We start from the raw sequence: 23,676 nt of genomic DNA, 5'->3' as shown, positions 1-23,676 counted from the left end.
GAAGAAAAATTTTAATTTGAGTAGGTGTCCTACATTTAGGACGCTAGGCATAAATGGGTTAACCGAATTCCACAATTTTATTAGGCAGACTTTGAAATTGTATTGAAAGGAAGAGCGAATTTTTTTTTGCAGGGAAACCCTGGTTGATCGATTTAAACTGTGTTTGTGACTCTTTTCAGAAGGATTATTATTGCATGACTGCATTTGAAATTATGTTTTGTTACTCCTAGTCCTTTGAGTGGGAAGTATTTTTCACTTCTTTGAATTTTTTTTAATTTGTTACTGCCTTGAGCATTCAGAAAGAGTGGTGGAATAATTTTTTTTTTACACTATCGATTACTACATTCTTTATTCTTTGCTTTTTTTTCTAGTATCGAAATCGGTTAATTCTTTACTTTTTTTGGCACTATCGAATATCGGAATATTCTTTACTTTTTCACTATCGACTCCCATCCCTGCCAATAGGTAATACAACATGCATGTTCCTCCTCACTTTACTTCATCGGGCTCTTCTCATTTTCCAACAATTTTCAAACTTTCACAAAATTCAGAAAAAGAAAGTTGTTCGCAAATATTTATCAACACCTTCCAAAACAGACCCTAAACAACTACTGGCAAGTCCAAAATGATGCAATCAAAATAAGATGATGCAATACTGATGCATTCAAAACGATGTCCTTTTAAAAGGACACCGGCCATGAATGAGTTAAGCACAATCAAGAAACTAAAATGGTCCTAGGCAGGTCATATAGCAAGATATCAGGACAATAGATGGACTAAAAAATTAACAACATGGACACCACGAGAAACCAAAAGAAAGAAAGAAAAACCACAAGTGAGATGGAGGGAAGACATTGACAAACAATGCAATACAACCAATTGGTACCAACTAGCACATAATCATGTAAAATTGGCATGAAAAGGGGAAGGCTTACGCTCTGCAGTGGGCTCTCACAGGCTGAAAATGATGATGATGATGATGATGAATTATGGCTACTAGTTTTGCATTGCAGCAGGCTACTTCACCACATCTTACATCTCTTGAGTTGCATGAAGCGGATTTAAAAGCGTTCGATAAAGTAGATTGGGCTCGTTGTCGTCGTCGTTCGTATGAAGCAGAAAGTTTGTGGTTAGCCGAATGGAAAGACTTGCAGCCAAGTTTTCGTCAGATTGTCAAGCGTGCAGAGGCCTGTTGCTTTGCACTGACACGAAGCACAGTCCCTTATGCCCCAGCGTGTCAACCAAGCATTGAAGCGGCCAACTCCCGTTCTTATTCGGTTCAGTGTCACCCACTCCCGTTTCTGAAGCTCAGAACCAAGTGGGAGTGAAGAGGCAGGAGAGACATCGAATAGAACGAGGAGAGACTTTATTTTTGGCACAGTGCTCAATTCCTCGGACCAGGCATCTGACGTGCTGAAATCAGCGAGCTGGAATTTTGCAGCATGCCTTACAAAAGGGCGCCGTGATGGTAGGCGTTGTATGAATGGGACATTGAGAGTGGATAAGCAATCGTGTAGTATGTGGTTTGGATCAGCACATGCTTTATTAACTAATGAAGACACCAGCGCTTCTCTGCGTACATTAGCGGGTAGGATACCTGACATCACTGGAAGGTATTGCTGTGGTTTTGGTTTTAAGCATCCAGTAATAATGCGCATTGTCTCGTTCAGGCAGGCGTCTAATTTTTTGGTGTGCTTGCTGCGACGCCGGAGCTGCGTATTCCGCGGCACTGTAGGCAAGCGCCAAGTCATCTATGCGAAGGGTAGATGTTTTTTCCCCCCATGTAGTTCCGGCCTAGCACGTCAAAAGTCCATTGCGTGCAGTTACTTTTGCACGCAGGTCTTGGATGTGCTGCTTATACGTCAGTTGCCTATCCAGTTTTACCCAGTTGGGCTAAAATGTCGTTAAGTACTAAGTAAGCGTAATTATGTAGGCTAGCCTAAAAATGTCCGTCCGAACACATTAGCTTTTCTGTTCATTAAATGTCGTATCATTTACGTCTCGTCCAATCAGTTCGATTTTTTGTAGCCTACTGGTGTACTGATGACTTAGTTGACTTTACGGTATGCTAAATAACTTAGCTTACATACGATTATTAAGATTTTAAAGCAGAGGCCCGGGAGTACGCTACTCAGTGTGTTTGATCATTTCTAATCAACCTTACCAGATGCTGTGCAGCAAGGTGAAAAGCTAGAAAAATCTAAAACAACCACGTCCTTCCTTCCCTACAATTTATACCCTCCATACAATGTGACTTTTGCCCACGTCTTTTCCATCATAGACTGGGCCTCCAAAGCCATATACGACATCACCATCCAAAGCCAAATTCGATTTGATGACGAAACCAATGGTCGGACACAAGCTGGAGCCGATGACGACGACTGTCAGTGGCGTATAGCTAGGATTTGTGCTGCCGGGGCGGACCATGATTTTTCAGGGGCGGACCATGATTTTAGGAGTCAAATAAAATTCGAGCCAAATCCGTTTCAAAAAAGATTTTTACTATGGTTTTTCGTTTACGTTTAAAAATTCTGCTGCCCACAAGCTTCCGACCGGGGGTGGACTGCCTACTGGGAGGACCACCCTCCCACTAGCTACGCTGATGGTTACCGTGAATATAATATGTTCATACAATAACTTTGAAACGTCCTTCAAGAAAGATCTGACAAATTTCTACCAAAACAAACACCTGCTTCTGTTAAGGTATCGCGAGATTTATATTTGACCATGTGGCCGGTGTCTTTTTAAAAGGCAACCAAAAAAATGCATCAAAAATGCAAAATCACCAGATTTTTTTGATCTAATTAAAAAGTTGTGACAATACAACTTTGTGGCTGAAATATCACGTTTGTTTGTCTGTTTGTTTGTTTTGTTATCTTTATCCTGCATTGCGGGAAAGCGGACTTGAGCGCTATGCATCGGTGTACGCCTTCCGACATAGGCTACACCTGACCCACGCTGCAGCCGACTGCAATGTCTGTTTCCGGTTGTCTACTCTACTTATGACTTAAATTTGGTACTCATTACTCGAAATCGATCACTGAGTAGAGGCAATTATCTTAAAGTTTTTGCCCAGAGAAACAACAGCAAGTGCGGGTGGTTGGAGTCGAACATGCAGGCTCTCGACTGCGAGCCCAACGCGCTAACCACTCGGCCACTGCTGCCGACTCACGTAAAAAGAGCAACGGGAACTTGTGGCGGTTTTTAATGGGTTAACCTAGCAGGCTTCTGTGATATCAGCAAAGTTATCTGCAGATTACAGTGAAGAAATAATACACAGTTCTGGGAGAAATCCAGAGGTTTATTTTAGGTTTGATTTAAGCTTGCAAAGCCAACGTAGTGTGGTCAAAGCCAACATTTAGCTTATATTAGGCTTGATCGCATAACATTAAATAAGCCAATAAGGCGGTTAAAGTCAACATCGAGAGTATATATTACGTTTTATCATACAAACCTAATACATTTTTTATAACTCGTTATCTGGCAAAACCAAATATACGCCTTGTTTTATAAACAAACAAAAATCTGGCTCAAATTTCATTCTTAAAAATTTTGTTGGTTGTCCGTTCCAGCCTTACAAAAGTCAACTTCGAGTGTTTTACATCGGTAATTTTACAGCTATAAACACATCATCTAGAAAACTTGAAAATGGCGGATATTAGGTTCTGCCATTTTACGGCAGAGTTGCTCATAAAATGCTCATGTTCTTTCATGAAGTTGCTAATATGTTAATTTTGGGCTGAATTGTTATTATAAAGTAGTGCCAAGTGGTAGCCCAAGTCTAGCCCATTAACAATCATTCCAAAGTTAATTTAAAACAATTTTTGATCATCTCAATCAAACTCATCAAAGTATAATACAGTAACGTTTGCAATTTAATCTCCATACAGAACTTATCATGAGAAGGAAATTATTAAATTTATCACTTGATACACGATCCTTTAATCCCAAGATTTAGTTTTAACTTTTTTTTTTTTTTAGTAAGTTAGCAAAATATTTTTTAAACATGGAGTTTCTTTTTATATCAAGTTTGATAAATACAAATATTATTGCAAGATGATGACAAATTGATTTATTTATACTAATTTTTGTTAAACCTCAAATTTTGAATAGTTTTGAATGGATAACATCTGTATGACTACCACTTTAAAATAGTATTTCTGTTTAGGCAATACAGAAGATTAAACTCCGCTTTTAGCAGCATGATCGTTGCTTACTTCACAGTGTAGATATTAACGACCTGTTTTAGCCTGATGCTGCGAGCTCGCTGTGGTAGTAGGGATTTGCACTAGCTTTCGGAACACAGTTTCCTAGTCATGTGTTATGACGAATAATAATAATAATAATTAATAATAATAATAATAATAATAATAATAATGTTATGGTTTTATTTATTGTCGCTCTACAACAGCTAAGGTCTTTTAGCGACAAGGCTCATTTTTAATTTGTATCAGGTTTACGATGTCATCACATTATTACCCGACTCATTCTCACTGCGCTATGCAGGATAGAACACAATCGGTACCGTTTTTAAAGTCTTTGGTTTGACCCGACCTGGAATCGATCTCAGATCTACCAGCACCAGAGCCGAAGGCGAGACCACTCGGCCACTGAGCTGGTTGTTATGACGAATAATAATAATAATGTTATGGTTTTTATTTATTGTCGCTCTACAACAGCTAAGGTCTTTTAGCGACAGGGCTCATTTTTAATTTATATCAGGTTTACGATGTTATCACATTATCACCCGACTCATTCTCACTGCGCTATGCAGGATAGAACACAATCGGTACCGTTTTTAAAGTCTTCGGTTTGACCCGACCTGGAATCGATCTCAGATCTACCAGCACCAGAGCCGAAGGCGAAACCACTCGGCCAGTGAGCTGGTTGTTATGACGAATGGTGTTGAAGTCAGTGAGTGGTTCTTTAAATTGGCTTTTTTGTTTGGCTTGAGGCTGCTGTCTGTTGAGTATCTGTGCTGTTAGGCGTTATTGCTGTGAAATTTTGTTGAATTAGTTGTTTAATAGATTAGGTGACGTAGTTCTTTCCTTTCGGCACGGTTGTTAATCTTTCAACTCTGTCCACTTATGAAAATAGTCTCTTTGAAGCGTAATTGCATCGCGTCGTTTTCTCCGGCACTGATTGTAAATTAAAAGTCGGCGAAGCACTGTTGTTGATGATCAAAGACAGAACTGTTATCTGAGTTAAGGTGTTCTTTCAGGCGGAAGTGGAGTGGGCGGATTGTTGTGCTTCTATAGCTTTCCCTGCATCTCTTGCATATGATCTTGTAAACACAGTTCTTGGTGGTGCACATGTCGTCGTTCTGTAGTGGGCAGTCTTGGCTGTAAGGCTGGTGATTTCTGTTTAACTTTAAAAGACAACAGGGGACATTTGTTTTCAACTCACTCTGTTTTGGCAGTTTGCTAACCTAGTTGGAAATCTCATTCTTCTGAATATCTGGTAAATGGTTCATTGTTGCTAATAAAAAGTTTTTGTAAAAAGCATCTGTTTGGTGTGACGAGTTTGTTGTGCACACTTGTTTTCAATATATCTTCTGTTTTCATGTGGTCAAGTAGCTATTGGTCAAGTTGGTCATGCTTCTCATGATGTGGTTTTGGAAAGAGTTAATAAGTTTTTCATTGTTGATGATGTTCAATTTACACCTTCCAAGCTGATAGAGGACCACTGGTAAAATTTAGGTTTTAAAAATGTTTTAATTTTGGTTTGATTGGAAGACTATTGGAGGATTTTTAGTCTTTTTGAATGCTGCTCAGCCTAAACCCATTTTGTGTTGTAGGTCTACTACAATTTCTCCATCGTTGGTCGCGTATTATGCGGTGGCCAAGATGTACGAATATTTTTTGTTTTCCATATTTGTTTATTTGTTTTCCATATAAGGTGAGATTAATTTTATCGGTTGTCATACATTTGGTTTTAGACAAATTTATTTAAAGTACGAAGGAAGCAGCGTTTTATGATAGAATGTTTACAGTAGGAATTCTTGTATTTTTTGTTTAAAGTTGTTGATTATGGCCATGTCGTCTGCATAGCTTATGTTGGAAAGCACATGACCGCCAATCGTGAATCCATTACATGTAGCTGGTCGCTTTCATATTAGCAGAAAACTTATTAAGTTTACACTTGTGAGGCAAAATTCAAGATTTAAATGCTTGGAACTCACAGGCTTAATATTTCTGCTTCTTAAAGTTAAATCCGTGAATCTGTTTCCTTACTGAATTGACATATTAAAGAAACTGAAATAGCTTTCACTGCATTTTATTTGGGGCATATGATATATAGATCAACTCAAGTGCTTATACATATTGGTTGATCCAGCTGATGTAATGAGATACTCTGGTGTACACTCCTGGGTAGTCGGGGTAGGCACATCCGATGCCCCATGAAACAACCCCGTGAAGGTCTCCATTGTATTCCACTGGGCCGCCAGAATCACCCTAAAACAACAACAATGATGCTTCTCGTTCCTGTGCATGTGCACTGACAAGTTTTTACAGAAACCTATTTTGATTGATATTTCTTGTTTCATTATTTGTTTCAAGATTTCTCATCAGCAAAACAATTGTTCTGGGTGGATAAATACGTAGCGTCAGTAGATTAATACCTAACAAATAATTTACATGTATAAATTTAGAATACGTAGACTAACTAAGGGTTTCAGATCAAGAATTGCAAAAGCAATGAATGACAGTTACCTGGCAAGAGTCTTTTCCGCCAGTTCCCAGAAGTCCAAGACAGAGCATGTCGTCATAAATGTCTCCACCATATGCGGTGTCGCAATCAGCATTGCTGACAACAGGAACGGTGACTCCATAAGGTGTGTCGGGGTAGCTTGCTGTATATAACAATACAAATGTCTGTATATAGTTGCTAGCTGTCATCATATCATACTCTAGCCATGAAATTGTGACATTGCAACAAGTGTGTAAATTCAATGCTGAAGTGAAGCTAACTATAAATATTAAATATTTGAACATGAAGGTGCCAGACATTCCGTGGTTCATTTTGTTACAGAAGTGTTGTCTTGAACTGAGGATTGATGCAAACATAGACCAGTCCTTGAAGTACAACTTTCTACTTAACAGTGTGAGATTTCAACAAGTTTTGATTTAATTTCACAACCAAAATTACTCTCCTTAAAAAAACTTACATCCCACAATGGCAGTGTTGCCCCATCCATACACGTTGCAGTTTGCTCCAACTGGTGGGTCGACGAATGCTCCGGGGAGAGAAGCAAATTGGACATTTGCGTTGGTGCTGATTGAGGTCTGTTGTAGAAAGAACAATCAGAATGGCAAATAGATTACATCACAGGAATAGTTTTGAATGATCAAATTGCTCTTTTTTGACTTTAATTGTTTTTTTTTTCATTAATTTTGCAAAAAAAATGACAACATTTCATTTTAAAAATTGTATAACAAAATAAACATGTTAGTACCTACCAGCTCTGTGAACAGACTTATAAACACATGACGGAAGATTTTTAAAGAATCATATTGTCTTATATACTTTATAATCACAGGTTACATTGAAATCTGTGTTTATTTTTGAAGATAAAAAAAAACTTTAAAACTGACAAATGCGGCTACATGTGTAGCTTAAGCTGTGCGTAATCTTTATATTATCATTTATTGAAAGTTTTAAACTCGTGGTTTTGTATCTTTTTGTATGTTCTCACGGTAATCCAATCGAAAAAACCCACCGAGAGTTGAATGAGCATAATGTCATTTTCCATTGTTCTTGATTTGTACTGAGGATGAGGAATGGTTCTCACTACATTTGATGCTTGCTCAGTGCCGTCGTTTCCAGACAGGCTGTGATCTCCCGCGGTGATACTCAAAGAAGAGGCCCTGTGGAGTAATGAAATTTCAATCTAAGAAAATGTTGACTTGTAGTGAATTACCGTTCTTCTTTAAAATTAAAACACAGTTTCTTGTGCAATATTAAAACACATAAGTTAAAACACAAAATTAAAACACAGTTTCTTGTCTTGTGCTTCGTTTGAAATTTCCAAGGAATCGTACAAAGATTCGATTCCTAACTAGAACAAAATCTTGTAAAAAATTCAGTCTTTTTTTAGGATATGTATGTTCAACCTAATTCTTTTGATGCAGCAGATTGTTTATCAATGCAATTCAAAAATACAAACCTAAGCCATCAGCATTTTAGTGTTCACAGTTTAGCTACAACTGTGATGACAATAAAATATTAATGACAAATGAAAAAAAAGATAAATTATTTGTAAAGGTTGCGAAGATTTTATTCTTTTTTATTAAATTTATAGAAAAACACTAAATCAGCATATAGATTGACTTTTGATCTTGTGTACCAACATATACCTTTTGACATAACTTCGTCAATCCTCATAAATGTGTCACGCGTTCAGCAATTCTTTGAAACATTTGTTACTTGAGGAGACGCGACATAACAAAATTTCAGATAAAATTTGTTTTTGGTGGTTTGTAACCTTTTCGAGGGAACCAAAATGGGTCCATCAAAACAAAAAGTTGAGAACCATCAGTTTACATCCTGTTGTGATGATAACAATGGCACATTATGATCATCGGCTTCTCTCGTTTTTTCCGCTGCTGGTGCTGCCACAATCGATGAGCATTTCCCAACCTCTATTGCTAAATTCTCTTTTCGAGAATTCCAAACTTTTGTATTTTTAGAAACTTTTCTGAGTTGAATGAATCTTCTTACACGTTGTGAGCCCTCATGACGTCATATACATGTTTATGTGATATAAAGCTTTGCAGAAGCAATATCTCTTGTCCCGTAACATTGTCATATTACAGTATCTGAATGATTCTGGTCAAGTGGAACAGGTTTTAAACGACACCGTAGTATTCACTAATGTGGTGCGTTTGCCATCATCGATGGATTATTTTTATGTCATCTAGATTATTGCAAAGTGTAAAAATGACAAGCCGTTCGGTTCGTTCGCTTAACGTTGACAAATCTCGTATCTAATCAAATGATCAAACCCTCAAGTGTTGATGTATAAGCTTACGTTGTGTCACAGTGAGCAGCGGAGAGAGCATAGTTTGAAGAAAGAAGGGAACCCCCGCACATAAGACTTCCAAACCTCTTCATGTTGACAAGGTAGGGGACTTGGTTTGGACTCAATGGAGTACCTCCGATGATTTTGTCATCATCAGCGTAGGCAAAAGCTGAAATATGAACACAAAATATTTGTGTTATTCATTTTTGAAAAATAGCAAAACACAGATTATTTGAAGTAGCTATCGTGAGATGAGCAGTTGCTTTCTACGTTAGATAACGTGAATCCTTCGAACACTTAACCATGAGGTTGAAATAGTTCAGACAAACAAAATATTCGAGGCGAACTTTTTTCTTTTTTTCTCTGATGAACAACCAAATTTTTCAGCTCTCTCCAAATCCTGCGTTACATACAAAAGAAACGTTGATTCAATGTTATTTGTCCGTTTGTTGTCTTTTACTGCGAAGTGTGAACCCAAAATGACATTCAATGCGTTTTCAAAAAAATCTTGGAAAAATTATGCTATTCTGCCTCCGTTGTGGTGAATATGTATGAGAGGTGGTCAACTGGTCAGCGTGCAAAAATGCAAAGAGCACCTCAGATAGGTGCAATTTTACATAAACGAGCATTATTATGATTTTGTGATTAATGTTAAATGTTATACATTCAATTTCTTAGACAAATTATTAGATTAACAACATCACTATGTTCATGGTCTGTCTCATCAGACGTTTACACTTTAATTCTAGCTAAAACAGTGCATGTGTTGTGTTGTCAAAACAGCTTAAATCTCCTGTCCAATGGATTCAAAACGTAAAACAAATGTTTCACTGAACAAGTTTGAGGTGAGTGCTACATTGCAAACTTTTGTCACCCAGTGACTAAAAGTCAATAACTGTTCAGGGCAGGCAACTTCGGTTGTCGTATGGGAGGCATCACTTAGTTGAATCGGGAAAGCGTGACTGAGCCTGATCGACATCTTACAACAACCTCGCATAAGCATTGAGAAAACTGGGAGATATCCCTAGGAATCTAAGCTATGTGCAGGCCTAAAGTATTTCAAGCCTAGAGTTGATTTTATCTAGGCTGTAAACATGGTAGCCCATGACGTAATCATGGAGTAATAACTAAACGTAGCGGTTGGTTTCGTAAAGCCAGACTGTGAGAAACGGGTCTATTATATTGCAGCTCCTTGCAATGATTGGTTCGGGACGTCGCGAGACCTACAAATTTTAACTTTTCTGTATAAGCTAGCACCAAGCTAAAACGGAATGTAATGCTGCTATCAGACCTTGCTGTTGCATTACGCAATGCACATAGCTCACTGCTCATCGCTCCGGCAGTTTGAGCACATTGATAAAGTGGGTGAAAGTATTCACGTGTGGTTGCCTCCGTACCAAAAATGGAAAAATTACCACTGACTTGTCGGACAAAGAGTTGACGGACAAAGCGATTCTATAAATGTTATCTTTAAATTTAATAAACAAGCTTCAAATTTTTAACCAACTCGTTTAAAGTTTGGTATATTTTTACATTTAGCATCAGCTGCTGAAAATCCTTGTTCATTTAGATAGATAACCTGCATATTGTTTTAAATATTTTTCCCCTGTACCTGCAGCACACCTGGCAACCTTTCATGGCGCATCAGTGCACCGCGATCCCAGGATAAACCCGGATAAAAAGCGCTGCTTTAGAGGTAGACAATGCGATAAAAATTATATCATTCGACTTACCCACAAGTAGAGCAACAATGAACAACTTCATTATGTTCAGGTTTTCGATTAACTGTTTAGTTGAAACGAATGATTAGACCTGGTTAGACGACGGTATATATACCGCAACTACTCTCCATTAACATCTGGTTGCGTTCCCACGCTATTTTTGTTCCATGAATGAGTCAAACTCGTCACCATATGTTCCGTGGGAATGAAAAACACTTGTTCGTAGTGTTGTTGACACAATTATCATCCTCGAAAGGTTCAATCGTCTCGTTGAAGCGCAAATGTTCTCTGAAACTTCTACAATTCGAAACATTTCAAACACTGCAAGTGCCATCTATGACAATTTTGCTTTGTGATTGTGCTCCATTCATTGCTTTCATTTCTGAATAAGAGGGATCAGCCAAGTTTGCCTTCTATGACAATTTTGCTTTGTGATTGTGCTCCATTCATTGCTTTCATTTCTGAATAAGAGGGATCAACCAAGTTTAGCAAAATTTGAAACCAATCACCAGACCAATGATCAATTTTCGTCCTGTTGTAATTTTGACACACTTGATCAGCATGTCATCGTCATCCGAAAAAGAGGAGCTGATAGGAATACCCAAATACTTAGATAATGTTTCAACAAATTGTTTTGATAGACAAAGTAGAGTCTCATTACAAAAGTTTAGATGTATGTTAGTGTTATTGTCACCTTGGTGTCCGACGTTTCTTTCGTAAACGGCTGTTCGTAAAACAATTGTTCGTGAACAATTGTTCGTAAATAATTGTTTGTAAAATTAATTCTTCGTAACATAATTCTTCGGAAAGCATTTCTTCGTGCATGCAATTGACCGTAATACTAATTGTTCGTAAAACAGTTACAAATCTTTATGAACAATTAATTAGGGTAGCGTATGTGCTAGAATTGTTCTAGATGTGATGTGCTGAAGACAAGCAGACAGAGTGTAGAGTCCCTGATTCAGAACGGCTGCGAAAAAGGAAAGCCAAAACTTTTGTATGGTGGCCAGCTTTATTACAAAGATTATAGTGCACTTAACGCACAAGGGTGTTAAGAATTTTCAAAAAATTGAATTTTCAAAGGAAATGTCCTGCACCAGTAACAACAGGGGCGCTGAAATAATTTTTGACTGGGGGGGGGCAGGATTATAAAAAGGGCACTTTTGTTGCTGAAAGGCCAATTTTCATAAAAAAAAAAAATTAAGATATAGCGATAATGCTCATCTATCAGCTCATTATCGAGTAATGATACAAGTGTGCGGTATACAAAGAAGGACATCATGCTATGTTATAATGATGTAACCTACTGTGTTGCAGAATTTGTGCTGTGAATATTATTTTGATTGAAAACTTTTGATTAACAGTTTCCACAATGTATTCCTTGTCGAATATCTCAAAACCTAGAACCAATTCGCAAAAACTAAGTGCATTTTCGGAATCCGGGGCCTTGAAATACTTTAAAATGACTCTCACCTTTATTGATGTCAAAAATTTTTTGTTGGCCTGTGTTATAATTACACTAAACGCGAATTGCAGAAATTGTTATATTGCAAAATGTGCAGTGGCTTATATGACTTTAAAAGGGCACCATTGCCCCTTGTCCCTCTGCCCCCCTGCCCCCCGCTTCCGGCGCCCCTGAGTAACAACTGAAAAATTGTTCACAAACAATTGACCTATCACCTGTTTACGAACAATTCACTATACGAACAATGGATGTATACGAAGAAATGATTTACGAAGAATTGTTTTAGGAAGAATTAATTTTCAAAACAACTGTTTACGAACAATTGTTTTACTAACAACTTTTTACGAAAATTCACCTATAACCTGTCACCTTAGCGACATGTTTTCCTTGCTTTTTTCCACTTTGGTCTTTTCATTCACAATAAATCATTTCGTTTTTAGGTTATGTCGTTTGATGTTTTTTATTATTTACCTATGAAAGGCAACGCCTGAATTGATGAACCTTTGCGGTCGATTCGCTGCCTCCTTTTCATTCAGTGGTGATCTTTGGTTACGAACTCCGTGATTAGTAATCTCGCTGCATCGACTGGATGGAAAATTAAACTTAGTTGATTGAGAAAAACGTTCTGGTAAAAAATATACCTCACAGTTGACATTAAAATTACTCGAAGTTACTAAAACCGTATAGAAAGCAGTATACTAAAAAACTCAATAAGGTTGTTACTGCAACCTCAAAGTTGAGTTGAAACATTTGCTTTGCCTCAAAGGCAACTTCTTGATATGTTTATATGGAAACTTATTTATGTAATTATAAGTAACCAACAAAGGTAAGAAAATGCATGAACCAATAGGCAACATAAAAGAATTGGCATCAAATCAAATCTATGTATACAATTTGCAGGCAGCTAATTCCCGACTCCGTGATTTCCTACCCGACGTCGATCCCCACCCTCCGAGAATGTCCCTCGCAAGAATTGCGTGGGTCCGGCTTAACCGTCTACGAACTGGCGTTGGTCGCTTTCGTTCAGACATGTGCAGATGGGGCCTGGCTCCCTCACCGGGATGCGAGTGTGGTGCCACAGACCAGACAGTAGACCATGTCGTCCATGACTGCCCAATCCATCAACCACATGGAACGCTTGGACTGAAGGCCCTGGATGACGAGACTGTCGAGTGGCTGATGACCTCATGCCCAAACATATAGTCCGGAAGAAAGCTCATACGACGAAGAAGAAGGCGGCCATTAAGTATAGCTACAGACAAAAACTTTCATCGTCAACAAAAGTTTGATATCGGCCTCAGTTTCGCCACCTAGTGTCGCTTACCTGTAATCAAATATATCTCCCACAATATGTGATCACGTGATACAATGTGTGATCACGTGATACAATGTGTGATCACGTAATAGACTTAGGAAAGGTTTGATTGATTGAATCTTTATTCTCGGACTGGGAAAGCTTCTTGCAGAGCTTAATCCTGGCAGTTTCGCATACTTGGAGAGGCTTTGAATCACTGACGCAGGCCCGGTTGCAAGTTTCGAAAAGATACCATTAAAAAATCCCCTTCGAACTTTGTTTGTTAATTACTACATAGCAGTAGTGGGAATCAAACCCACGTCAATGTATTGACTATCACCGCCGCGCCGCGCCAATGTATATGACTAACCCTCCGCGCCAAGTCAGCGAGTGGCGACCGATGGGTAAATTTAGCTATTATTTGCCTTTTTCCTTTGTTGTTCAAAGAGTATTTTTTAATAGTACGTTTTAGAAAGTTGCGGCCCGGTCACCGAGAGTGAAGTTTCCGTTTGTTGAAGTGTTGTTGCCGGGGAACTATTCCATTCATTAGGTGCCGCTGAATGGAGAACAGTTCTTAACGTGTGTTGCTCAAGCGCATACCCCGAGAGTCGAACCAGCGCCGCTTGATCTTGAAGCTTCTTCGTTCCAAAAGTCACGCGCCAACCAATTGAGCTATCGGGGAGGATTTGTTTGACATAACGAGGAAGACAACGTTGACACCAATCAGACAGCAACAAATATTTTAACCTGTTCATTGAATACTCGTTTGCTTGGCAGCAACACAAAACAACCAACACGAAACTTACAACTAAAATTGGTCCGTTTGTAACATTTGTAAAATGTAAAGCTGACACAGTCGATAAAGTTGGCTGTTAGAAGTTGCTGTAGGCTGTGATTATGATGTGATTCGACGCAACAGCAATTACAAAATGTTTATTGAAACTCTGCTTCATGAGCAATATAAGTGTGCATCTTTGGAAAACTTCGGTAATTTCTGAAACTAGACTTCTATTAGCGTGAGATATTAAAAAAAAATGTCCATTGATCTAATCAAAAAATAAAGAGCCCAAAATGTAGATACCAAACTCATGTTCAGCAAACAAACGTTTCGAAAACTATACTGTCTTCATCATCAGTGTTACAAATCAGTGTTACATTTGTAACACTGATGATGAAGACAGTATAGTTTTCGAAACGTTTGTTTGCTGAACATGAGTTTGGTATCTACATTTTGGGCTCTTTATTTTTTGATTAGATTAACCAGGCGTTCCAACCATTTTGCTCCTATGTCCATTGATCTATTCCCAGAATTGAGGATATTGCTTTGCGCACCGGTCAAATACTCTTTCAATCTTTCCTCGACCTCAGATGAATTTTGTTCATTTAGATTCAAATGCATTGTTCAGAATCGAGACATCTTTAAAGGATTTAACACTGCCCGTAGGCCTACACGTCAAAAGTTAATGCTGCTGTGTTTTGTATATTTAGCATTTCTTGTTGAGTTTTTAAATGTCATTTATGGCTAGATATGTTTTTGTTATTTTTCTTGTCTTTCTCTCCAGAAGTAGCTGATCACATCAAGTTGTTTTCCTCAAACCAGTGAACAATATTCTTGTGTGGAAGAAGCAATCTAATCAAAGAAATGTTTCGTGAATATATTTCTGTGTTGTGCCATTTTGCTGCTAAACAGTTTTTTTTTTGTCGTATCCAGGCTTACACCTGGTGGTTGAATTTAGATTAAGTGGACGGGAAGGCAAGGAAGCCAATCTTCATGTCTACCTTCTGGCATGCATTTAAGTGTCCTGCCAAAGACACAGCCGCGTGCTCTTAAGGGGTGTCGAACCGGCGACCTTTCGAACGTCGTTCCAAGGCTCTCACCACTCGGCAATGCAGCCGTCTACAGGTTTTGTTTACCTACTTCACAATGTAGATTTTCACGACCTGTTTTAGCCTGATGCTGCGAGTTCGCTATGGTAGTAGCGAATTGTACTAGCTCTCGGAACACATTTCGTTCTTTTATGCGGCTCTTTTGTTTGGCTTGAGGTTGCTGACTGTTGAGATTCTGTGCGGTTAGATTGTTAGTGTGAAGTTCGGTTTGTTTACCTATTTCAGCATTCTTGATGAAGTCAGTCGTTTTGACTGACGAAACATCAGAAATAATGCTGGGTCATTTTTTACATCAGGGGTTTTCAATTGTTTGGCATTGCGACCCCCTCAGACCAATCAACGTAACTTGGCGATCCTCCATCATAAAAATACTCAACAAAATGCAAAATTTAACTAACGTTTATCTACGACGACATCCAGTTATGTCGTTCCAAGGTAAACTCCTGAAACCAAACACGTCTTTTCACAATGTTATTATGGATTTTATTACATTTCCTCCAATTACTGTTTCAATTTCCTATCAAGCTTGGCAACCTTATAGGAAAAAATAATGATAATCTACATTTTCGCATTGTCGCATGTTGAATTGATTGCAATCTTTCATGGGTTAATTGAAATCAGCTTCAGTGAGATGGTTGGTGGTGCATATTTTTAACAAGCTTGTCGATGCGTGGAACTGTTGCTAAAAGAACAATGAAGTAAAATAGCCGACTTTGAATTTGTTCCACGTCATTGGAAGCGATATTGATAAATCCTAATACACAAAGCAAACAACAGAGAATCTTGGAAACTTTTCATGCAAGAGGGAGTCAATGCTTGGAATCAAGTGTGACAATAAAAGAAGAAGAATTGATAAATCAATATTTGAAACAGGAAAATATCCATTTTTGCCATAGCATGGTTGCTGGCAGTAGCGCCGGCAGGGGGGTCAAGGGGGCAGCTGCCCCCCAATGTTTTGGGCATCCTCTTTTTAATTTTTTTATATAATTAATATTATTATTTTTAATATTTGGATCCCAACCTGAAGTCAACTCAAGTTGAAAGGGGGGAGGGGGGTAAAATATTTTTCTTTTATTTTAAATTTGTTATTCTTGCTGCTGTTATTATAATGATTTTGTGGTTCTAGTCATATACTTTGCCTGCTGCCTGTTACGTAACAATTGTTACGGCAGTCCAGCAGATTGGTCTTTGCCTAGGTAATTTATTTGTGTAATATTTTATCATCTTTTTTACCTCATGATGGAACAACCCGCCGAGACAATGCTAACATTTTGTTGTAACAGGAGCGATTACAACAATTATATTACGTATTAAGATGCAAAAAATGCAGTATGACGAAACAATGAAACTGTCACAATCAATGTGCAAGGTCTCGCGACGGGCTGCTTTGTATCTTGACCGACGTGCTGTTTTTATTGTGGAATTCTGGTGCGATATGTTATTATCGGTTTCTGACTTGTAGTGACCTCTGATTGTGAAATCTTTATATGTGACGTATTTCAAGAACATTCTACTGCTACGTGCAAATCTAGAAGCTTCTTTAACTTGCTTGTTTACGTGTAATGCAACTTGACAGAACAAAGAGTTCTGTAACATTACGTAACCTTCTAGAAGTTACTAGACCAAACAGCCTGCTATAAATAGTGGTGTAATTTGCATTATGATTCATTATGAGTTGATTATGAGTTGTAGATTGTTGTTGGTGCAGAGATTATTGCTGATTGAGAGTTGAAGTAATTGAATACGAGTAGATGAGAATTGGTGTTGATATAAATTGTGATTGAAATTAGAGTTATTTGATCCTGAGTACTTTGTGCGAACTTACCTAGTGGGTGCTTTGTTGTAATATTGTTGCTCACCTTCCACGTTCTTTCACTATTCTCGGGTTTTCCTATTTCTTTTATCACCAATGATGACTGTAGTTTTGAAGAATAAACAAAATGATCAATTTGTAGCCTACATCGCTTTCCTTTCAATAGTGCAGGGCAAAGTTTAATGGGGGCGCCGAAACTTTGACATGCTTTTTGATCGCTGGATGTATATTTTGTATTTTTTTATGGCCTAACAAACTGTGCTGTTGCTTTAAGAGAGTTGATTCACTTAGGCTACATATGGTTATAATTGAATTTCTGTAGGTGAATGAAAGTCAAATTCTAAATCCTGAATCAGCTTCGTTAACACAAATGCACAGTTTGTTAAACAACAAGAGACTTTAGTACAAAATATATCGCCAGCGATCTGAAAGCATGTCAAAATTTCGGCCTCTACTAAACTTTTGGTCGGCACAGCAGTCTGTTCTGTTCTCTCGTCTGACTTGTAGTAGCTTAGATTGGCAATGCCTCCTTGTGCAGCCATGATACGGTAGTTGGGTCCAGTTGTCGAATACCAGTGATTCCACTTGGGGGCCGTAAGATTGAACATTCGTGGAGTATGTATTGCATTGTTTGTTCTACCGCTCCGCAGACATATAGCGGCGAATTATACAACCCCCACCTAAACAGATTAGCTCCAGTGCAGCCAACGTCACATCTGATCCTGTTCAATGTGACCCATGCCTTTCTTGAGAGGGCTGCTCCAGGAGGGATGGAGAGTGCTGGTATAACTAAAAACTGGGGAGGGATATGTGGCAGCTCGTTCCATTCCTGGGCCCATGTTTCCATGCAGCTGAAGTTCTTATCCACAAGTTGTGTAGCATATCGATGGAATGGGCGCCTTGATGATAGGCGTTGAGGTCTGACTGGTAAGTGGTCATATGTCAACGATAGTTAGGGGGTGCTAGACTGTTCAGGACTGTTTACAGGGGTGCTAGAGTTAGAAAATGTTATGAAACGCTGATCAACTGCAATCAAACGTTTTAGTTCAAGGATTGCCGGCTATACAGACCTTCTCATGGTATGGAAGGCCTAGTTTCTATCGATGACGACACCAGGCAGTGGTTAACCAACGGATGCCCTGACATATAGCGACAACACGAGAGAAGAAGGAACGTTTTAGTATTTACTTTAAACTGTTGTGAGAATTCATAATTTAAACCGTTAACTCCACATAAAAATTCTAAAGTTTGCAATACTTTGTGTACGATATGCGTATTTATTAGTCCCAAACGTTTAATACTGTGCTTCATCGAAGTATCACGCTGATTTCGCTTTTTGATATCGATTATTATCAAACAAATAAACCATTTGCCGTTTTAAACCTTGCTCTCTGATTGGTTAATAAACCTCACCTGCTGCAGCGACCTGCTGATTATAAATAGACGCACGGTATTCCACTGAATCGAAGTTAACTTGTCCGCTCCGATAGCTCAATTAGTTAGCGCGTGATTTTGTGAACGAAAAAAGCTTCAAGATCAAGCGTCGCTGGTTCGACTTTCGGGGTGTGCGCTTGAGCAACACATTCTAAGGTCTGCTCCCCATTCAGCGGCCCCTAGTGAATGGAATAATTCCCCAGCAAAAACAACACTTCAACAATCGGAAACTTCACTCTGTCAATCTCGGTGACTGGGACGCGAAATTTTTTTCCACGGACTTTCTGTCTCGTTTGCATATTTCTGAAAATGTAGCAAATTCTGGTTGCCTCGCGCGGTAACTGTTTTTATCGATTCATTTTTTTCGCGCGGTTTTCCAAGTCAGCAGCCAATTTTCGCTCTCCGGGTCTAAATCTAGGCTAAACATTGAACTTGAAAAAAAACGAAGCCTAGAGACATACCTAATCTAGTCAAGTTTTAAAGAATTGAGTAAAGAAATTGATTCTAATCACTAGTTTAAAAGTAAAATTTTCCAAATTGATTAAGAATTAATCATAAGAATTAACCCTACTGTTTTGAAAAGCTTTTGTGCAACGTGAAAATTAATTTAAAGAAGAAAAAAAATGACTTCGATGGGCGTCAAACCGTTGTTGTCACGAACATTAGGCACAAGATGAAACCACTGAACTAAACAAGCCAACGAAACAATGTTTGCATTCAATAATGTAAACTCTATGCAAAGTAACCGACATATAAATTTACCGCATGAGGTAACCAATAATGGCTAGACTTACTGAAATATGTAAATGAGAGCAGAAAGTTAGTGGGGAATAATCGCTACTGGAAATGTGTTAGTGGTTCAAAGCCTCTAGGCTACAGGTATTCGAAGCTACCAAAATTAGGCTCTCAAAGAAGCTTTCCCAGTCCGAGGATAAAGATTCAATCAAATAAATCAACATTGCATTGGAATGAGATGTGGGTGGAAATATGTCGCCTCCATTGTTGCTGTTTGGTGGTTTGAAGTTACAGAGCTTACAAACTTTATTTTTACACATGAGCAATGAGCATGAACCGAACGGAGTGGGTAGTGGAAGTTGCTTTCACCACCTCAATAATGAGATACAATTTGTTTCACTCAACTATATTTGCAGTATGACACAGATACATCAAAGTGGGGAAAAAGTTTGTGTCCGGCGAAATATGTCGCCTGCATTGTTACTGTTTGGTGGTTTGAAGTTACAGAGCTTGCAAACTCTATTTTTACACATGAGCATGAACCGAACGGGGTGGGTAATGGAAGATGCTTTCATCACCTCAAGAATGAGATACAATTTGTTTTTCTCACTTTATTTGCGATGTAATGCGCATACATCAACTCAAGTGGTTTCATGCATTGACATATCCATTGATCCATTCAATGTAGTGGGATACTCTGGTATACACCCCTGGGTAGTCGGGTTGTGCACATCCGATGCCCCATGAGACAACCCCGTGGAGATCCCCAGTGCATTCAACTGGGCCGCCAGAATCACCCTAAAAAATTGAAAATGTTGTCATCATACTGTTGGTCAATCCCTAGCTACGTATAATCAGACCCACATCAATTGATGTTGGTTTAAGTTTGTTTTTCACAAACTTTGGCTTATAAACAAAACATATCTCGTTGTTGCATAAACACTATACTCACGCAGTTGCTTACAATGCCATAATACAGCGGTGAATTTTGTTAGATCACCTGACAAGAGTCTTTTCCACCAGTTCCAAGCAATCCAAGACAAATCATGCCGTCCGTAATGTCTCCACCATAAGCTACATTGCATTCAGCGTTGCTAATGACTGGGACAGTGACTCCATAAGGTGTGTCAGGGTAGTTTGCTGTAAGGGCAATACAAACGTTAGCATGCATTAGGAAAAGTCAGCATGCGCTAGTGTTGTACGTTACTGCTATTATGACCTGTCCACGTTTCATCTACCGTGTTGAATTGAAATGTAAATATCAAGGTGTTTGTTGCCAAGATAGAACAATAGATTCAAACTTGTAGCTTCAGGAGCTAGTTCGAATTCAAAACACGTCTTTAGTGCCACACACAGCTACACACACAGCTACACTAAACAGCTACACACACAGCTACACTACACAGATACACACACAGCTACACACACAGCTACACACACAGCTACACACACAGCTACACAACATAGCTGCACACACAGCTACACTACACAGCTACACACACAGCTACACACACAGCTACACACACAGCTACACTACACAGCTACACACACACAGCTACACACACAGCTACACACACAGCTACAGAAATTATGCCAAAATATTAGCAAATGCTTTTTGTTTTAATTTAACTTTATTGGCGGTAATAATTACATCCACTAGTGGCAGTGTTTCCCCATCCATAAACGTTACAGTTTGATCCCACAGCAGGGTCGACGAATTCTCCAGGAAGAGAAGCAAATTGAACAACGTTATTGGTGGTGATTGGCGTCTGTTGTAGAATTAAGGAAACAATAACTTGTAATAAAATCATTGTACGATCCAACGTTGGAATACAAATAAAGCAAATGTTGCTCGTTTGAAATAGAAAATTTACAACGTGATCTTAACAATACCTGAGTACCTTTTTCTGACAATGAGAGAGTGCAGATTTGACAATCTTTTCACGCCATCCCCTCATCGAGCTACGGTCTTTCGCCCTTTCTCTCATTGGATGCACATTGTAGGGTTTTGTTTTATATTTTAAGTATTTTTTGTTTTGTATCCGATCAAAAATAAATGACTGACTGACGTTAAAACCAATCTTGAAATTCAAAATCTATACGTCCCTGTTTAATTACGTTTACAAAACTTTCAAATTACACAGTTCCTACCCAGCGACTTCAACCCACCGAGAGTTGAAGGAGCATGATGTCATTCACCAGAGTGTTTGAACTGTACTGAGGGTGAACAATGGTTTTTTGAACACCTGAAGCTTGTTCGGTGCCATCGTCTTCAGAGAGACTGTGATCTCCTGCAGTGACGGTCAGGGATTTGGCGCTGTGGAGTGATGTTACGTTAATTGAAAAACATAATGAAAAATATTTGAACTCAATTTCCACACAATTTCTTATTCGACTTTGAAAATACTTATGCTGAATTTTTCACCAGACTCCTTTCAACTCTACTGCTCTATAAGAGAATCAGAAGAACGAGGTTTCCAGCTAGATCGCGCTGATTGCTAAGCAAGAGGTCGTATTTTATGGCCTACAGCCGGTGACACAAGTTTCATTCACAGAGAACCAGATTCTATTTGTTATTATTGAGTAGAGTCGTAATGTCTACCTACTTCCCCTATCACTTGCTCCATCGCCAAACATACGGATTTTCTAGTTCTTGCAAAACCAACGAAAATATAATTACAAACCCAGGAGAAGGTAATCGAGGCGCCGGAACAAGAGAGCGTTAAGAAAAATTGTTGCTCTGATGCATGTTTACATTGTTTACCAATGAGATAGTGTGAAACAGTTAGTGGAACCTCACGTTGCATGCATTCATACAAGCCATAATATTTCGTCATTGCTTACTTTGCTTTACAATGAGCGGCAGAAAGAGCATAGTTTGAAGAAATAAGGGAACCCCCACACATGAGACTTCCAGATCTTTTCAGGTTCACAAGATATGGGACTTGGTTTGGGCGCAGTTGAGTCCCACCAATGATTTTATCATCATCAGCAAAAGCAAAAGCTGGAATATCAAAAAATTTACTTATTTTTTTAAGCTAAAGTTTTTAAACATTAAACTGTTTGTGCCCGTTGTCGATCAAATTAATTTTTTTTTACAAATTTTGGCATATGAACAGAGTGGCAGACGCTCGTGTCAAAACAATAGTTGATTCATCGCTTCCCAAAGAGCAAGCTGGATTCCGACACGGAGGTCAACCGTAGATCAAGTCACACTATAAACTTATTGACTTTTAGAAGAGTTTTTTGGCTAAAAAAGAAAGCTAGGGTTGTGTTTGTTGACCTAACAACAGTCTATGACACTGTTTGGCACCGTTTCTTTGTTTACAAACTACTCCGCCTACTTCCGGACAGACACACAAGGGCTCCGAAAGGAGCGGTTATCCTTTTTTTATATTTGAGGGGGGCCCATTTTTACTACTAAAATAAAAATATACTAACTTAAAAACAAATAAATGTTTGAATGAAATGCGTAGTTCCAAGTATTTTTTGATCATTGTAGATGCTAATTTAGATGTTTTTCATCAAGAACAAATCATGCTCGTATTAAGGTAGGCTATGTTATGCTTCAACAGGCCTTTAGGCCTTCGTAAAATCTGCTGCTGTTAAGTCTATTGCTTTCTGTATCATTGAACGACGCGGGCTTATTATCAGAATAAATTTAACCTAATTGAGGAGACTTACAGTAGCCTACTGTACTGTATGAAGATAAAAAAGTCGTCTGTGCCTTAAAACTCATTCGTTAATTTCAAATTACTCTGCTTTGATCAGCCAAATATTTATTTTAATAGGTTTACTTTATTCTGAAGACAAGGTCCTGAAAATAGTCAGACTAAAAGTAATACAGCTTCGAGCTATGAAAAACTATCTCTTTGCCATATCCTACACACAATTTATCCCATGAAGAAAAGACATGTCGACAACTTTTTCATTCCACTTACCCACAAGTAGAGCAACAATGAACAACTTCATTATGTTCAGGTTTTCGATTAACTGTTTAGTTGAAACGAATGATTAGACCTGGTTAGACGACGGTATATATACCACAACTCCCCATTAGCATCTGGTTGCGTTCCCAGGCTATTTTTATTCCATGCATGAAACTTGTTGCATGGGTTTGATCAAACCTATGGACTCTTCAAAAATATTCTAAAGTTTATAAATGACACGTTCGGAAAAAACCATAGCACTAAAAGTCTGAAAGCTTGCTTGCAATTGACACTTTGTGTAAAAACTGACTAGTGGGTCATGCAAAAATATAAATTTAATAGGATGGTTATTGGGTAAGGTCTACAGATCCAACTT

General features: G+C 38.5%; 2 protein-coding genes across 2 annotated transcripts; both read right to left on the bottom strand.

Moving 5' to 3' along the window:
• Positions 1–6,267: 6,267 nt before the first annotated feature.
• On the bottom strand, positions 6,268–10,810 carry LOC145774398 (trypsin-like). The gene is made up of 6 exons (XM_082585649.1): positions 10,756–10,810; positions 9,032–9,191; positions 7,721–7,868; positions 7,169–7,286; positions 6,714–6,853; positions 6,268–6,455 (listed from the first exon to the last, which is right to left on the bottom strand). The coding sequence occupies exons 1-6, from the start codon at positions 10,784–10,786 to the stop codon at positions 6,315–6,317; spliced, it is 738 nt and encodes a 245-aa protein (XP_082441775.1). The 5' UTR covers positions 10,787–10,810; the 3' UTR covers positions 6,268–6,314.
• A 9,211-nt stretch (positions 10,811–20,021) lies between these two features.
• LOC145774391 (trypsin-like) lies at positions 20,022–23,407 on the bottom strand. Its single transcript, XM_082585636.1, has 6 exons — positions 23,313–23,407; positions 22,216–22,375; positions 21,541–21,688; positions 21,023–21,140; positions 20,372–20,511; positions 20,022–20,169 (listed from the first exon to the last, which is right to left on the bottom strand). The coding sequence occupies exons 1-6, from the start codon at positions 23,341–23,343 to the stop codon at positions 20,023–20,025; spliced, it is 744 nt and encodes a 247-aa protein (XP_082441762.1). The 5' UTR covers positions 23,344–23,407; the 3' UTR covers position 20,022.
• Positions 23,408–23,676: the final 269 nt, after the last annotated feature.

Source organism: Aplidium turbinatum, chromosome 1, assembly GCF_918807975.1.
Source record: "Aplidium turbinatum chromosome 1, kaAplTurb1.1, whole genome shotgun sequence".
Taxonomy (NCBI): Eukaryota; Metazoa; Chordata; class Ascidiacea; order Aplousobranchia; family Polyclinidae; genus Aplidium; species Aplidium turbinatum.
Note: the sequence above shows the minus strand (reverse complement) of the source record. Positions and strands in the feature narration are given on the sequence as shown.

What these genes read in the sequence shown, in the direction of transcription:
- LOC145774398 (XM_082585649.1), bottom strand. Translation starts at nt 10,786, where the DNA reads ATGAAGTTGTTCATTGTTGCTCTACTTGTGG. An exon ending in GCTGCTCACTGTGACACAAC is followed by an intron (nt 7,869 to 9,031) that starts GTAAGCTTATAC and finishes ATTACTCCACAG; the next exon opens with GGCCTCTTCTTTGAGTATCA. An exon ending in GCGGAAAAGACTCTTGCCAG is followed by an intron (nt 6,456 to 6,713) that starts GTAACTGTCATT and finishes TTGTTGTTTTAG; the next exon opens with GGTGATTCTGGCGGCCCAGT.
- LOC145774391 (XM_082585636.1), bottom strand. Translation starts at nt 23,343, where the DNA reads ATGAAGTTGTTCATTGTTGCTCTACTTGTGG. An exon ending in TCATGCTCCTTCAACTCTCG is followed by an intron (nt 21,141 to 21,540) that starts GTGGGTTGAAGT and finishes ATTCTACAACAG; the next exon opens with ACGCCAATCACCACCAATAA. An exon ending in AAACACTGCCACTAGTGGAT is followed by an intron (nt 20,512 to 21,022) that starts GTAATTATTACC and finishes TTGCCCTTACAG; the next exon opens with CAAACTACCCTGACACACCT.